The sequence below is a fragment of the Enoplosus armatus genome, chromosome 14 (genome assembly GCF_043641665.1).
Source record: "Enoplosus armatus isolate fEnoArm2 chromosome 14, fEnoArm2.hap1, whole genome shotgun sequence".
In the NCBI taxonomy this organism is placed as follows: domain Eukaryota; kingdom Metazoa; phylum Chordata; class Actinopteri; order Centrarchiformes; family Enoplosidae; genus Enoplosus; species Enoplosus armatus.
Genome location: NC_092193.1, coordinates 8,742,547 through 8,760,593, shown reverse-complemented (window position 1 = coordinate 8,760,593; position 18,047 = coordinate 8,742,547). Strand labels below are relative to the sequence as shown.

The 18,047-nt window shown below is 39.4% G+C and overlaps 1 protein-coding gene across 1 annotated transcript in view; it reads left to right on the top strand.

Annotated features, from left to right (window-relative positions):
• Positions 1-17,314, top strand: part of LOC139296366 (vasoactive intestinal polypeptide receptor 1-like) — a 30,829-nt gene extending 13,515 nt beyond the window's left edge. The window contains exons 4-14 of the mRNA XM_070918751.1: positions 2,743-2,850; positions 4,939-5,039; positions 5,777-5,874; positions 6,787-6,919; positions 8,615-8,768; positions 11,817-11,877; positions 12,050-12,119; positions 12,728-12,822; positions 16,149-16,278; positions 16,909-16,950; positions 17,168-17,314. Of these exons, the coding sequence (XP_070774852.1) occupies positions 2,743-2,850; positions 4,939-5,039; positions 5,777-5,874; positions 6,787-6,919; positions 8,615-8,768; positions 11,817-11,877; positions 12,050-12,119; positions 12,728-12,822; positions 16,149-16,278; positions 16,909-16,950; positions 17,168-17,314 (1,139 nt within the window). The remainder of the gene's footprint in view (positions 1-2,742; positions 2,851-4,938; positions 5,040-5,776; positions 5,875-6,786; positions 6,920-8,614; positions 8,769-11,816; positions 11,878-12,049; positions 12,120-12,727; positions 12,823-16,148; positions 16,279-16,908; positions 16,951-17,167) is intronic.
• The last annotated feature ends 733 nt before the right edge of the window (positions 17,315-18,047 follow it).

Sequence of the window (18,047 nt, the reverse complement as noted above, 5' to 3'; positions counted from 1 at the left end):
CCATTTAGCCAAGAGTTTGGCTTTCTTTACAATGATTCACCACAGACCTGCTAGCGTGGCTGCAAACTCTAGTCTTGCAAAACAGAAATCTTGACAGCTAAATTACCCTCCAGTATGAGTCACAATATCTCAATCAAATTCCCATCAAAAGGATTTTGAATTAAGTGACATTATTGGTTAATTGCCAAATTCCAATCGAGAAAATGCTAAATGTATAATTAAACATGATGAAATAAATGACAGCCTCAGCACAAAATGTGGTTCACCGACATCCTGCTGAGTGAAGAGTAGGCAGACTGTGTTTATGTTGTAGTCAGAAATCACTCCCGGCCCTTTGAAACATTTCTGCGTTCCTCGAAACTTATAGCGCCCGAGGAGTTTCCAGAGAGAGATTTCCGTAGCTGGCATTTATTTTGGTCTCACTTCAGCCTTGGGGATAAATGAAAAAAACTCCTTGTATTGCCTGTTTTTTTAATTCATCATCGCTGTTGACATTTACCCGCTGTGGATGGAGATGGCTGCAGATATTTGCAGCACCACACACTGTTTATCACAATGATAAATATGTATCAGATTGGAGTTACTCTGTCCATTCATTTGTTCACTCCTGTCAAACCTGTCCCCTTGCCTCCTGAGACCATATCCGCATTGATATGTGATAGAGTCAATTATATATACCGGTAAGTAATCCCATGTTTATCTAGAATCTGGGAAATGTACGACAGTAGATGGAAAAACCTGGAGTGTGTGACATTGTGCAAAAGCTTTTACCGCAATCAATTTACAGAAACAAGGCCAGGCAAGCCCAGTTCTGCTGGACTGTGGAAATGACCTGTCAACTGGTTGTATGCACTGATATAGATTAATTAGACCAGGATTAATAGAAATATCCTCTTTTAGTTACATGAGAAGAAGTATGTGACTAGGTAATCAGGTCACCTGTACGTACAGTAGTTTCTGTGGTTGGTGTCAGCAAATTTGCGCAGATGAATGCCTGAGGTAGGCGGAAATGTTGAAAAGTCCCTTTTCAATAAATATAACAACAGGAAGGACAGTATGTGATGCTGAGAGAAACTCAATCATTCTTTTGCAGGACATTTTGAAAAACATAGAGCATGTCAGGAACTCTATAAGAATTTGAAGCATTTGACTGATGCATAAATAATACTTGATCTTCTTTTCCTTAGGGATGCTTGGATACATTTACAGCCACACAATAATGTTGCTATACTGTAAAAACCCCACAAAAAACAATCGTCTGTTTAAGCCGCTTACGTGAATGCATAAACTGGCTGATCCCCAGAAAATCTTCTTTTGATCATCCAGGGGTTGTCCTGACGGGCAAAACACAACATTTAAAAAGACACACACTGGCACTGCAGAACAAAAACACTTCAAATAACACTAACATATATAGGTATAATGTTTACCATTTTCACTGTCTTAGTTTAGTATGTTAGCATGTTAATATTTGCTGTATAGCATTAAGCACAAAGAAGAGCTGAGGTTGCTGGGAATGTCATTCACTCATGTCAATGCAGGTATACACATACATAAACCAAAGTATTTTTTTACCTGCTGGTGGCGCTCGAGGAAAAGTCAGGGTATTACCAAAGTCATTAGGATTCATCTGCTGAGAACCATGAATGTCTGAACAAATTTAATGGCAATCCATCCCACAGTTGTCAAGATATTTGTGTCAGGGACCAAAGCGGTAGACCGACCAACATTGCTACTCATAGACAACAAAACACAACGATCATATCATAAAACAGAAAAGCATTTCAGGACTCACAACAGAATAAGCTTCTCATAAGCGTCACGGTCTGGGCCCTGAAGAACCGAGAGAATTGGACAATGTCTCTCGTTTCTCGTTGTCTTCTGAAGAAATGTGTATGACAGCTTCAAGCCCGCAGACAGATCTAATCAACTAATATTAATGTGGTGACACAGGACTGACAGAAAGCATTACATCTACAAGAAATTAAATATGAAGCCAAACAAGACATTATGCAAGCAGTAAATAATAATAATAATAATAATTAATGTATTTTTCTTCAAGTGGTAACACCACTGAGTGGCTGCTGTGAACTGGTAGCAGCTGAGAGGAAAACACACAAACATCTTGAATAAGTAAAAGGTCATCTGAATAACAATTGATCCATATCCATTCTTTGTAGACAATGAAATGTGGCTTCCTGAAAAAGCTTCCAGATACGTGTATGCAGCTTGTGGAAGTGACATCACCCTAAACAAAGCCTGAAGGGATATAAATGGTTGGTTATACTGTGAAGACGGATTTGTCTGCCTGATCAAAATCAAAACATTACCCTCTATTGATGACAGGTACATTGAAAGATGTAGAGTAGGCTGAAAGATGTGAATAGCCAGGTTTCCACTACTGTTATGCAAATATCAGGAGTTGGTTCATCAAGATAAACAGGTGGTCATACTAACTCTCCAGTTAAGTGCCATTAAACCATTGCAGAGGAAGAGGGCACAATGAGATGACGTAATTAAAAGATCAAACTATGGAGGTCCATGTAGAAAACGTGATGGAAATATGGCCTTTATGTTTGTTTCAAGCATTAATTTGAGGAAGGTCACATACTTGATGTACTTCATCATTTATTTGTCTCTTTCTATTGTACTTTGTCACATCTTACACCAACTTTTCCACCTCAGAAAAGTGTAAAAACATTTTTACCTGACCCCGCTCTCCCCTCTGTCTGTGTTTTCTAGGATGTAACACAGAGTGGGACGACATCGGATGCTGGCTGAGAGCTGACGTCGGACAGGTGGTCAATGTATCCTGCTCTGAAGTCTTCCAGCATTTCTCCAGCAATCAAGGTTGGTTTCCATGTCAACCCCAATCTCAACAAACAGGAGGTAATGCATAAGTCCCATTCTCTACTGGTGCACTGACGCTCCACGGCTAAGTATCTGTACTGTATAATCTGCAACGCTAATGCAGGCTGGAGTCACTCTGGTGAAAGAGCAGAGGATTAATTATTCATGTATGTTTGTTGGCAAGAATTTTTTTTTTTATATATGTATTTTTAAATTTATTTTATTTTAATTTTATATATATATATATATATATATATATATATATATATATATATATATATATATACATACTCTGGGAAGTTTCTGGCAGAAGAAATGACGTGAAATCTTGTCTGTGGGGTTCACACATCACAATCTGACAAGTCAAAGAGACTGTTTGTGTTTCCAGAAAGATAGTTCTGATGAGACCAAGAGAGACATATTCTTAGGTTTTAATAATAAATTCATGAGAGTAAAAGTGTTGTCGAGTTTAAGAGGTTTTATATTTAGAGTTAATTTTCTCTCTTAGTTAACAGTTACTTAGAGCAAACACATATTTTGGCGTTTATTCACTCTTTAACAAATAATTTAAATGTTTAGAATAAAGACGTGTTATGTAATAAGTCATTTTTAATCAATTATTAATGGTTTGCATCTGTAAATTAGTGTTTATAGGACAGCTAGTACATTTTTTAAATATGGAAACCTTAATCTTCCAGTCTAAAGGCGCACACAGACATTGTAAATAAAAGACTGTACTCTGTTGTCTTGATAGGATTGTCATTATGATAGCATCATTAAGGGAGGTAAGGTCAGGGTCATTAAGGGATATGTTCTTTCCTCCTTACCTTGATGGAAATCATGGCTCATTATGATCTGAATTGCAGATGACTCAAACAGACCAGAGTCTTTCAGCACTGCAGTTGGCAGCATTAGTTGGCTCAGATCAAAGGGAATAGAGAAAAACCTACATGCACTGCTGTGTGTCTTTGTTCAAACAGTCAATTTAATGCCTGCATGTGCTACATGTGGCAAACACATTTGAGATATACGATCCCACAAACACAACAGCGCAGGGAAGCGATTCAGCTGACAGCCTTCTCCAGACACCTGCTGTTAACGTTAACCAGGAGAAATGTCAGTAGGCTTGAACAAGGACATGAAATGTTTTCTGACTGAAAGCACTAATGGAGTGAAATGGTCCAGTGGAAATGTCAGTGTAGCGGCCCAAATGTGCTGATTTTCAAGTGCACAGGGCCGACAACTTTCCACAACAGTGTGGCTGCAGTATGTAATTCAGAATGTAAGATACCAGATTCAAGGTTTCATGCTTTGGTGTATCAGAACGATTGTGAAACAGACAAATGAAATGTCATGACTACAACTTGAAACAGAGGAACAAGGTTAAGGTCGGCCGTTGGGAGTAAGGGAGAGCTGATTGGTCTGGAGTATCAGACCAGTGTTAAAAATACAAAATGAAACAGGTCAATCAAAGTGAAAATAACATGGGGCAACTAAAGTTACTCAGAACTGTAGACCGTCGCCCCCCTGCCTGCTTAACCTGATAGTATGAGCTCTGCCTGTCATCACACGCGTAAACACATCAACCCAAAGTTCAGTCAGTGCGTGCAGCGCGTGGTCGAGCAGTGTGCAGAAGAAATAGACCGCGCAGGAGAAAGAGAGAATGAGAGAAAGAGAAAAGGTCGAGCTGAGAGGGAAGAAAGTGCAGCTAAATGCTGCAAAATTACTATCCTTCCTGACGAGGTACAACACATATGGGATGTCAGGCCATGTGGGGGCTTTTCCAGGGGCAGTTCCTCCTTTTTAGGAACTTGGGAACTAAACTTGAGCTTTGACCAAAGGAACCAGGGTCTAAACTTTTTTCCTACTTGGTGCTGGTCACGAGCATTTTATACCACTTTCTGCAGCATTTCACAGTTAATTTAAACTATATGTTCCAAGAAGTTTAGACAAAACGAAGCCACAGAGAAGATTAAGAAGAAAGTAAAGAATAACAGGCTTGAGCTGCTAAATAGATTGTATGATGCATTGTGAAAATCACTTGAAACCAATTTCTCCTCGTCTCCTTGTTGTCTGCTCCCACGTCAGGGTTTGTTTACAGGAACTGTACGGTTGCCGGCTGGTCAGAAATGTATCCGCCCTACGAGGAGGCGTGTGCGTTCAGTGATGACAGCGAGCCCGAATCGGAGGTATACAGCCTTGTTGTTGTCATCATGCCAATCTGTTAAGATTCTTCATATTGTTTCTGCTTCCTCTCCACTCTTCCTCCCTTGCTGCTTCCTTTTCAGTTCAGAACTACGTGTAGGTTCATTATTTTATGGGAGCCACACTGGCAGGACACAGTCAATAGGAGAGCCACTTTTACTGCAAAGCATGGTTGGATTGAGCGTTGGTCCAATTGAAATTTTCTATACTCATCTTAATGGCTCGTACCTGCCTTCTTTTACTCTGACCACCTGCAGTCTTGTTTGCAGAGTTTGCAACTTTGTTTGATTAGAAATTGATCAATGTTTATTGTTCGTACACTACATGTTAGCTAGCATGAGACCTTAACTGAAGTAAGTAAGAGTGAGCAGGGTTGCCAGATTTGTGACAGTTTCCACCTTTCAATTCAGTAACAATATTTAGAAAGGTATTAAAATCCAAATATACAAATAAAATATCAAAAATATAAAAAAAACTTGCATGTTTATAGTGCAGTGTGCAGTATATATGCACTTTAGCCATTGTGGTGCTCCAGACGGTCAAAACTGGCAACATCACACTGACCGCAGTTCCAGATATTTTGTGTGACATTTCACTCATCAAACCATTTCTCATTCTTACATTTGACAGCATCACAATTTACTCACACTCCCTTTTTGTCTCCCTGCCTTTTTATTTTTCAACTCTCTGTCTCTCTGTTTCTCTCTCTCTCTCTTTCCAGACGAGTTACCTCTCTACGTTAAGACAGGTTTACACTGTGGGTTATGCCACCTCGCTCATCTCCCTCATCACAGCCATAGTGGTGTTTACAGCCTTCAGGTGAGAGCAGAACAGCACACACTGTCCTAAATACACAACAACTAGGATGCTCACTCACCTTACATTTATGTAGTTAAGACTGGAGTGTTCTCGAGTATTTAGCTGTAACAGACACAAATATGCAGATATTCAGATGACAATAGAGGCCCAGTCAAGCCTTTGTTGTACAGAAGCTTGGGAATCTTACACACAATTCGTGCAGAAGCTGTTCAGTGAATCACAGTCTATATATACAGGAAACTCTTATATTGTTTGAATAATCAATTAAGTAATTGCATAATGTGAAAGGTCTTAAAGCGACTTTTAACTATTTTTTTGTGGTTTTCCTGCCTTCACGAGCCCTGTAATGTCGAGGCTTGCTGTTTTCATTAACTTAAAACTAGGTGCAGGTGATTTCAGCAGACAAGCTCATTAAAGATGACTGTACATTACCTTTCCAGCTTCAAACGACAGCGAGATGAAGTAAACAAGAGTGAATGAAGTCGAGCATAACAAGCTAAAGACTTCTATTGATTATGACAACAATGTGCTAACAAAAGGAACTGCTGAGGTTTTGAAACGCGGCATCGTTGCTAAAAATAGGACCAAAGGAGCAACAAGCACGAGCAGTCAGTCAGTCAGTCAGTCAGTCAGTCAGTCAGAAAGACAGTTTATAGACAAACCTTCAGGTTAGTCCCAGTTTTTTGGAAGAGAAAACAAAGCCAGCTGTAGTAGGTGATGGCTGATGGTGCAGTGGCTCGAATGAACAGACCAGCAGAGTAGGAATAGTGATGGAGAGTGAGCAGGCAGGTGGCAGCCGGTGATCATAGCAAGCGGGTAGACAGGAGCAGGGGCCTCTGAGATATGAGTACCATTTGAGTATATGTGTGTTTTATCCTCCTCTCTCTCTCCTTCTGTTTTTGCTTCTTTAAGAAAGTTCCGCTGCACCAGAAACTACATCCACATCAACCTGTTCTCCTCCTTTGTCCTGAGAGCCAGCGCTGTTTTCATTAAAGACACTGTGCTGTTTGCCGATGAGACCCTGGACCACTGCTCCGTGTCCACGGTGAGCACGCTAATTAGTCAATAACGTTCCCATCAAAAAGCAGATTCCCACATCTGCTGTATGATTAAGTTAACAATGGAAAGAGACGGGTAAGAAACGGGAAAGAGGAGTGAAAGAGCGGAAGACATGACGAATGACAAAATCTCTTCATTAGTCGATAAGATATGTTGACAAAGTGAAATGATGAAGCTGTCCCCATCTGTAATTGCTTTACCGTTATTTTTTCACAGCATGTAGTGAATTTTGAAGTGATTTTTTTCTTTTGTAGTGAGTAGTGAGTTTTTATTGGTTGTATTTTTGTAGAGGGAGGGGCTCCGTGCAGCCTGTAGCTGTGGTGGAAGGTACTAGATTTTCACCTTAAATTTTTTAATATTTGTTATAAACTTCTATAAACTACAAAATGTATTCATATCGTTATTGCTTTTGCGTTGCCATAGTTGTCCCTAATCAAATAGGTTCAGAAGGTTTATACCTGACATCAGTATATTCAAAGTATATTCAAAACATATTCCATGATTTCTGTCTAGTGAAACAGTACCACAGAAAAACATTATTATATAATCAATCAATAATCATCCCACCAGGACGTCTCTTCAAATGTATTTTCTTGCTCTGACAATGCGTTGTTGACTTATCTGTGAATGGAAATCAGAACAACAGGAAAGATGACCAAACCTCCCTGAAAGGACCAGAGATCCTGATGCAGAAAAACAGGAATAATAAACTTTATCTGACTCCAGTTACAAATGTATTCATATATTTGTAATCGTACAAAAGAATTTAAATTAGCAGAAAACCATTTGGGCTAAAAAGATTGACAGGGTCATTGAGGAAATTACTTTAGGAGTCGCAAGCTTCTTTTCTTCCACAGACACACCTTAGCACTTACACCTTTTCACATCCTTCATCACTGCCTCTCAGCTCACAATCACAAACTCTTCACATGCTCCCATTTGTGCTACAATCGCTGCAGTGATGCAGAGCAAAGCACATTCATACACAAGACAGGAAATGTGAAGACTTTGCATATCGTCGCTGTCCACTGGAAACCATGAATCCCCACAGTTTTACAGATAAACTGAACAATGAAGTGTCCTTTTATGGGTTCAGATTCTCCTACATTTTAAGCTAAATTAATCATTTAAAAACAAACAGGACTATCTGAAGATGTAAACATCAGAGTAACAGTGAGTAGTATATCAGACAAATAAATAAAAACAAAAAAAATATACAACCTCTATCAGCTACAGTACGATAATAATCTCTATGTTTGGGCTGTAGGTTTACTTTTATACTGTTTTATGTTCATTTGTATCATCAAAGTAAAAGCTTTCTACTTTTGTCTTAACAGTTACACCTTTTTCCCCACAACTTGTACACTAACTTAAATGCTTTTAACCTAAAATTGTGTAACCTAAAAGTGTCAAAGTGCCTCATGCATTCATAACAGAATGGAATATGACAAGGACGTGTTAGATGTAGTATATCATTATAGGATATCATTAATGCCTCTGATGCTGTACTGAAAGAAGTTAAAATTAAAAAAACTACTAATCTCTACTTCTCTTCTTCTTCTTTGACACACGAGAAAAAGTTCTTAATGAGTCATCTGGACCTTCCAGCTGTGCGGACTCGTAGTGTTAAATAACGACACATCCAGTTCTAGTAACTTTGCTTCGTCTTGTTCCTCTCCAGACAGCGTGCAAGTCGGCCGTGGCTTTCTTCCAGTTCAGCATCCTGGCCAATTACTTCTGGCTGCTGGTGGAGGGCATGTATCTGCAGACCCTGCTGGCCCTGACCTTCGTCTCTCAGAGGAAATACTTCTGGTGGTACATCCTGATTGGATGGGGTGAGTAGGGATGACTGAAGAGGTTGGTGAGACTATGACAGACGGTACCATGTGACGGTTGGATATATACATACGCTACATATACGTAATATTCATAACAACCACACACACACACACAAAAAAAAAACACCTGATAAAGAATCCCACACACAACACAATGAATTCAAGGGGGATTTTTGACTTTGAATGCATTCGCGCCGCCTCTAAAATTCGCTTCATGTTCTGTGATCTGAACAGAGTTTGGAAACGGAAAGAGGCTTTTTGGATTTACAATCTCAGACGCTTACATCTAAGGAGAAGGAATGAATGTCTCAGAGTTTTTATAGTTGTTTAAACAGTTATTTTATGAAGGTGTTGTAGTTTTTGACCTGTATTCACACTTTTAAACACTCACCCAGGTTTTAAATTCTATCCGTGACTTTGTGATGATTTTTGCCGTTCACCTTGTGTTTTGTTGTGTGCTTCTATTTTGAAGTTTGTGTGTTAGAGGTGCAGTGTCTCATAGAGGCTGTCCATCTGTTGCATGTGTCTAGCTCTGACAAACTGACAAAGATTTTGCAGAGTGTATACGACAGTGTTCAAATCCATGCACAATAATTACGCTTACAAAAAAACACATGGAAGCATCATCATGAGCCATGATACATAAAGACAGCCTGCACATCTTACCACAGCTGGTCATTTTTGAGCCCGTTGTTTGTGGTGTTGCTGTATTACAGTACACTGAATGATGCTGTAAGGTCTTCCTGTTATTTTGTCTACCTCTTGTTGTTACACAATGTATTCACATTTGGGTTGGAAATCTATTTCCAGACAGTAATTCAGTCCCAAAAACATTTTACTTACACAACAGCAGCGCCTGAGCAGCGATTGCGGCTGCACTTGCTCTCGTTTCCTCAGCTCTCTCTTCGTTTTCTCCCCTTTCTTTTGTGTCCCTGAGCTCTCTACAGATGTTTTGAGTGCTTTCCCTTTGTGCTATCCCGTGTTTCTCAGTCAGCTAACTCCCATTGCCTTCCCATTCCCATCCCATTGTCTTTTTTTGTTTCCTGTTTGCTGTATATTTTCCTGTTTGAGCCTGCGCTCTCAAGTGCTTCTCGTGGAGTCACAATGAAACAGTACAATCAAGCAGCTACAGGCTGAGAGGACGCCCACCAGTTCTGTTCAGTGCAGGTAGTGAAGGTGAGAGCAGCATACCTGTTCTGATGTTGTGGAGACAGAAACTGAACTTTTAAGTGAGGAGTTCCTGAAACCTTTAGACAACAGAACCTATAATTGGCAGGGAGGTCATGCTGGGCTTTTTGTTCTCCAGTCTGCTTATTGTAAGAGTCAGTAACACCTTGTAATGCTCAGCCAGTGCTGAGACTCTTATTTTTAAGGGGAGGTAGATGGAACTTATGGACAGCAGCCTCTGTCCATCTGAGCAGACCCTCGGATGGATTTCATCAGTTGGCAATTAAATTAAGGAATGGCTGGTTCCTCAGCTTTCAGGCAGACATGATCATTCAAGTTTGGAGGTTCGTTAAGCAGTTTTTGGTGCAGTTATTTGATCTGCCACACTGTACAATTAAGATGGTTTAAATTCCACAGACAGACAACATATTGTAGGCCAAAATGGAGTTCATAATATCCACCCTCCGCACTGACAGGAGAGAGGGACGCTAAATACTTTGCCTCTGTCCATCAATCCTTGTTGAAGATAAGAATTATCAAGAAGAAGCCCAGTATTGCAGAATCTGGTCTTGGAGCACTGGCCAAGATTTTCCAGGAGTCTTCATGTCAGATGTTTGTAGATAATCCATAGGACACTAACAGAGCAGCAGAGTCCTCCTTAATAAAGAAGACTGAACACCAATTATACTTTTTGGTCTGGGTGAGGTTGGTGAGTTGGTACCCCACTTTGGTCCAACATCTTGTCAACTTGCCATGTTCCCCAGAGGATGAAACCTACTGACTTTGGTGATCCCCTTAATTTTTGTCTAGCACACCATCATGTTGACATTTTTGTTTTTTAGTGAAATGTCTTGACAACTATTGGATGGATAGCAATGAAATTTGGTAGAGATATCCTCTTAACTTTTCATCTAGCACCATCATCATCAAGACAACATTTCAATAGTTTATGACCAGATAGCTGCATGTTAAGTTGAGCATGGTAAACATATTAGATTAGCATTAATATACATATCAAAAAACAAACATATTCGTGTAGCTTAAACATCTTCTAAACCATCAGCGTGTTAGCATTGTCATTGTGAGCATGTTAGCATTCAATCATTCCTTCAAAGCACTGCTGTTTCTAAGTACAGCCTCATAGAGCTGCTAGCATTGCTGTAGACTCTTGGTTCTTGTGTTCATACAGAGTTAAGATTACAGCTCTTGTTCGTGTTGATGAGGAAGGATGATGAAGGAGGGCAATCCCTTTGTTAAACTTGGACTGGAAGTCGTGTATTTCTAACAGATATAATGTTTAGAGCATTGTCCTTTTGTCATAATTAATACTTTCACATTACTGTAGTAATGCCAAATGTACATTGTACATAAGTTCGACTGCCAGTGGTTATAGTTAAGATAATACATGAAATATTCCAGTCAACCATTGAACCAACAAAACACATTAAAGCCTGATTCAAACATAAAACTATGCTGTTGTTGCTAAGGTATCTGTGTTTTTACAACAGTCCAGGGTGTCTGCATGTGTGTGTGTGTGTGTGTGTGTGTGTGTGTGTGTTGTTCACTCAGTATCCAGAGTGGCTCTGATGTGTCTTATCAGCTTCTTTCTGGTTTGTACTATCTTGCTCCCTCTCTCTCTCTCTCTCTCTCGCCTGTCTCCTGCTTTTATCTTGTGTCTGTTTCTTCTTCTGGCATGGACGTGCAAGTGGTAAGACAGATAAGTTTGATACAGAGTACAGAGTAAACACAATATTTTATATGCCCAACAACATTTTCTTAAAAAAATGCAGGGAGTTGGGGGCTTGGGTGTCGTTCGGATTAATTTTACTTGACAGATACACAACGCATTAATGATTCATCTCTGGTCTTACGTTGCAGGGCTCCCGTCAACAGTTCTTATACTTTGGGTGTTGACCAGATTCTTCTATGATGACAGAGGGTAAAATATATATATATATATATAACATGATAAGAAGCAAAGCAGCATATGTTTTCTCATAATTTCACTGCTATGATACAGTATAGTTGCAGTGGCTCTTCCAGTGTTTGTACTTTAATTTGAGTGTAATTATTTTAATGCTGAATTGAATTTCATCTGGCTTTAATTGCAGTTGCTGGGACGACACAGACAATGTTGGCATTTGGTGGATTATTAAAGGACCAATAACAGCCTCGCTGCTGGTGAGTGGAGAGCAGTGAAACTGCACTAACTGACTGTTTGCTCAGTTACGGTCACTACGTCTGTCAAACTTTCCATTCTTGCATATGCAGTTTACAATGAGTGTGTTTGCATGTGCACTTGTATCCTGGTTATGATAAGGTTTTGGAGTATCCGGATTATGTTTCTGCCTGGTTTCAGAAACCTGGATAAGACCTTATGCCGCTTTTGAGAAATCTGATTATGTTAGCTGGAGTTCTCTGATAGAAACCAGGACACTGTGGCATGTCAACACCTGATCCAGGTTTCTGGTCATTCTCCATTGGTACAGAACATAGAGTGAGATGGTGAGAAATGAAGACACAACACAGACAATCAGAAACCTGGATACTGCTACGATCATGTGTGCAGGCATATGGATAAACATTATATCCCAAAAATGATCAAAACCAGGATACTGCGCATGTAAACGCACTCAGTGATAAGAGTGGTTGATTTAGATATAGTCATGTTTTAAACAGACCTGCCACGCCTAATTATTTGTAGCAGGTTTAAATAGATTCTTTTTGTATTAAAATATTGTGTGTCTTTCCTGTCTTGTGCATACATCGTGTGCATGTATCTCTACCAGGTCAACATAGTCATCTTCATCAACGTGATCCGGATTCTGGTTCAAAAGCTTAAATCTTCAGCCATGGCCGGAAACAATGACACTGGACATTTTATGTGAGTCACAACTTACCAACACAACTGGACCTCGTAAAAAACAATACTCAGAGTTCCTTCAGAGACACTTTAAAATGGTTACACGCTTTGATTTAATGGAAACATCACTGTTCTTTGAGGGATCTCTCAAATCCAAGCAGCAACATGGATTTCTGCTGGGAGAACTTCTCTTAACAAACACATACAACACAACAGAAAGGTAAGAAGAGTTAGAGCCAGAGGATATCTGCGGAGCGACTAGAGAGAAGTGTCACGTGGTTAATGCTGCCTTGTACACCTGATAATGAGATTGAATGTTACCTCCCAGCAGGTAGTGCAACAGCTGAAGAATGGACCTCTGATTGTGAGGGATGAAAGAAGCAGCTGATGCCACTCAGATAATGCAGGGGCGACTTCATATATGACGTTCATTGCAGTGCAACTCCAGATCTCAAGAAATTATGAATGAATAATTTACAGTTTCTATATTTAAGAATTGAATAAATATGGAGGTGACCCGGCATTATTTGTATTATGGCTTTTGCATTGAGATTAAAAAGTCAGCAATGCTCTTTTAGAGAACAGTAGTTGTAATGGTCTGTAAAGTTCATGTTTTTAGCTGTGGAAAACACAAAGTGACCAAAAGTTAAAGGTTAAATGTTGTAGTTAAATTATGTTCTGATAAGAGAAAGATCGAAGAAAAAAAGAGATCAGATGCAATCTTTTATTTCAGAGTTTTTCAGAGTTATAAGCGCTTTCCCTTCTTGCCCCTCTTTCTTTGATGTCTACCTGCGAGCACCTCGCAAGAACAGGCGTTAAGATTGAAACGATTGAAGACTGAAACGTTGTGTGTGAAAAGTTCACACACAATTATTCAGAAATAATCATGTTCAAAGATAAATTTTGTTTCAGTAAAAGCCAAAAATTAAATAATTAATTCAACCCTTTGACCTTTTAGAGCTCTTAAAAGAGAAACACTAGATGCAGAGGAAGGACCTGATGCATTCTTGTAGCTGATATTGTAGCACTGGACAACACTAGTGACAGACAGCAATTCAAAAAACCCAAACATCAAATCTGCTGTAAATGTAAAGACATGTATGGTCCCCAGACATAAGTAAAATGTTTTAAGTAAAATGTCTTGACAACTAAAACAACACAGGTGTAAATAATGAAATGTATTTAATAAATAAAAATACGGCATAATTATTAGATATACCACATTTACTACATATAGCTTTTCTATCCAAATTCTGCCCAAGACAACACTACATGCACAGGACAGGAGGGGCTGGGGATTGAACGAGCAGTGGACGACCCATTCTACCTCCTGAGCCACAGCTGCACCATTGTGAGCGCGTTAGCATTATGGATTTTGGTTAGCACGCTTATGTTAGCATTTAGCTAAAAGAACTGCTGAGGACAGCTTCATAGAGGTGCTAGCATGGCTGTAGACTGGTTTGAGACAACCACCACACTCACAGCACGATGCGGAGGTAAAAAATAAAAAGCTTGACTTGTCTAATAAAAATCAAATATGAATAAGAAAAGGCTCTGCACACTCACGTCCAATGCAAGTATTTAATTTCAAGTGAAGCTTTCAGTCACTTGAGACATTCATTTGGGTAACTGACATTTGCTTACACTAGAGGTGTGCAGAGCCTCATTTTCTCCTTACAATACAGCTGGAGACAAAGTGAAGTTTTTAAAGTGCTTCTTTTAAACTATGAAGCAATTGTTCAGTGCCGAGGTAAAACTGCTGAGTGAGAAATGAATATGTCGGAAATGGATGGCAGTTTCTTTCAAGAGAGTGAATTGATGAAATCCCTCGATAAAATGCTGAACTCTTCCTTACAGTGTAAGAGAGAAAATGCTGCATCTATGAATCTACTCCAGGAGCCCAGAAATCCTGCTTTACCGGAATGAATCCCTCCTCCTTTTTGACATTCGGTTTGGTGCAGATTCCAGCTCAGCTGAATTAATTTAGAATGAGAGCAGCACATAAAAATAGCACCAGATACCAGAAATAGACGTCTCCTCTGCGACAGGATTGTTCCAACAGTTCAATGAATGTTTCACACTTTCAAAAAGCTTCGTCTCCATCTTACAAACTTCAATCTGATTCAGACGGATCTGTGACGTTACCACAAAGGCACAAATCCCAGGAGTGACAAAAGACAAACACAATCCCATTAAAGGCTTGAAAATAATCTGATGGGGTTTTTTTCTATCTTTAATCTTTCATCAGTCAAGGCAGTGATTTCTGATCAGTGATTATTCTGTTTGTTTAGAATATTCAGACGACTGAAACTATATTGTCACGCCCTACTAAGTGTGACAGCTTGACTGAGACACTCTGAATCTGATGTAATCATCAGAGAACAAGACAATGCGAAGACATCTCTGTCGGGGTTGTTTTAACTGCTATTTATTGTATTTATTGATCTGTGATCTGGATCATTCGATATGTGCCCAGATAGTTTACCATCTCTGACATGAAAGAACAAAAATGAGAATAAGACAATCAGTGTCTCAGTAGTTGTGATTTTATGGTTTCTATGGGATGTATCACAGAGGTGGAGTTATTTCTTGCAAACCACACGACAAATTTTTGCAATAATGTAATGAGCACAATGCATCAGAGTTTTGTATTTTGACATTTTAATTCATTCCACTGATTGGCCTGATGACGCTGTTGTTTTAAAGGTCAGTTTGTTTATTACAGATTTGATATCTGCCACATCCGGTCTACCTCTGATGAAACGTGGTGGAATAATGCATTTTGCTATTGTATTGTGACATTTAAAACAAAAACACTGATTAGACTGACACTGATAAAGGTGAATATTTCAAACTTGGAAAGACATCTTACTGCTGAAAACCTGGTTTCAAATCTTTTGGTTTTCTCTGTAACATTAGAAATTAATCAGAAACAATCAATGTCAGAGTAAAAAGAAACATCCTTAGTTATTATTTACTAATGTTTAACACTCAAAAACATAAGCCAACAAATCTACAACTGTCATCATTTTGATTCAAAGCTGCTAAATCCTGATTGGTGCATGACATCATCTTTTTCCGACTGAGCCCCGCCCACTTCAAAACATTAAAAAGAGCACAGATAAGACCAAAAATACAGAAATCTCTCATGTGAAATGTGAAACAGCCTGTACTGTTGTAATACTGGCAAGTGTTCATGTAGGACCCACCGCTCAGAGCAAGAAGCTGATTGAGAAAATGTGTTTTCGAGGCCTTTAATGCGGATTAGCCCAAGCTTGTGCCATTACATTACCTGGGCTGATGTCTAATCTTCTTTCTTTTATTCCTCTGTTGTTTGTTTCCCTCAGGAGGCTGGCTAAATCCACCCTGTTCCTCATCCCTCTGTTTGGGATGCACTACACAGTGTTTGCCTTCCTGCCTGAGAACACTGGAGTGGCAGCCAGGCTCTACATTGAGCTGGGGCTGGGATCCTTTCAGGTAAAAAGCAATAGAGAACAAAAAGTCCACACTTAAAAATGACATTAAGACAGATAAAGAATTACCGAAGAGGAATTGCTTATAGTAGGATGCCCTCAAGATGGGCCTTCTTTCACAGCAGACATTTTGAATTGTCATAGTAGGAAAAGCAGGTGTTACTAATAACGTTAACGGTGGCTATTCAAGTGTCCCAGTAAGCTGTAACAGTGCAACAATACCAGCAGTATTATCAGCAAAATGTATTTAAAGTATCAAAAGTAAAAGTATTAATTATGCAGAGAAATAGTCCCTGTGATTTACTGTTATATATGATGCTTTTGGATTAATATTACTGCTGCATTGTGTATATTGCACTTTACTGCTGTGGTTGTTAAAGTTTGTGCTAATTTTAACTACTCTATTTACTGTTGGGTAGTTTAATGCAATGCATCATGTTCTATAAGATCATCACATGTCTGCAGTGTATCTGAGATTGAAAAATCACATTATCTGAGAAATTTACACCCAAGAGCTACCTTGAAACTTAGCTTAAGGCTGACTTTACCTACAATCTGCACCTACTGTAGTAAATTTAAATTGTGTATATAAGTGTTATATTTTAAAACAGTCACCATGTTTCTTGTGTTGCAGGGTTTTGTGGTGGCACTGCTTTACTGTTTCATGAATGGAGAGGTATGTGTTTTTTGTCATACAAACATTTATCATAGACAGAGTAAATCCTCAGTGGAGGGAGTCAAAAACAAACTACATAAAGCTATAACATTTGTACCTATTTTACAAGTTTTACAGCATGCTATGTTATCTGCCACAGTGTCTTTTCTGATACTGCCATTGCCCCCGTAAGACTCCCATTACATTTGTACTTTGCACACATGCATTTTCTCTGCAGGTCCAAACAGAGCTGAGGCGATGGCTGTGGAAGTGTTACAGTCGAAATCATCTCACCCCAGCCAAACGAAGTATCACTCAGATCACAATTCGAGCCCGTGGGGGGCTCGGGCGGCCTCCTTCTAGCGGCAACATCTCTTCAGTGTGATGTTGAGACCATCCATGAGAGAAAAGTTGTTGTGAGAATGTCATGCAAAATACCAGAGGCATTCCTCAAAGCTCAACCTACTGATGACATTAATTCAACAACCCCTCTGTGAGAGGACCATAATGAACACCGGTGAGTGATTAAGGAAATGTTGTGTCGGGATGCATTACATCAGTGTCAACTACAGCTACGACCATGATGGCACACACTTCTGAGCTTAATCACGGCGTGGTCTGTCATCTATAATGGTTGCAATGAAAAAATACAAAAAAGTAAAGGAAATCTGGTGCTTGCTTGATTTGTAAGCATGTCATGGTGACACAGTGGAAAGACAAGATCGCAGTAGAGACAGAGCTGGCCCTGAGCTTGTAGGAGGAGGATTTCACATGATTGTGTTTGCAGTTTGAACCACATGAGTACAAAAATGAGCAAATGTTGAGGGATTATATAGAGACAGCTGTGGAAACAATGGATGTTTGGACTTGGCTAAATTATATACGAAACAGGCTTGACTTGTCTAATTGTTCTATGCTGCACTGAACAGACGCAGTCCCACTATTTCGGTGCAGACTGAAAATGTGTGCAGGACTGATCAGGACCAAATGTGCTAATTGATTTCTGTGCAGCAACTCACCTGCTGCTAAAGAAAAAAAAAAAATCAATCATGAATGTATTTAATATTGTGTGTTTGCTTTTGTGTGTGAAGCTGCTATATACTGGGTATGTCACGTCT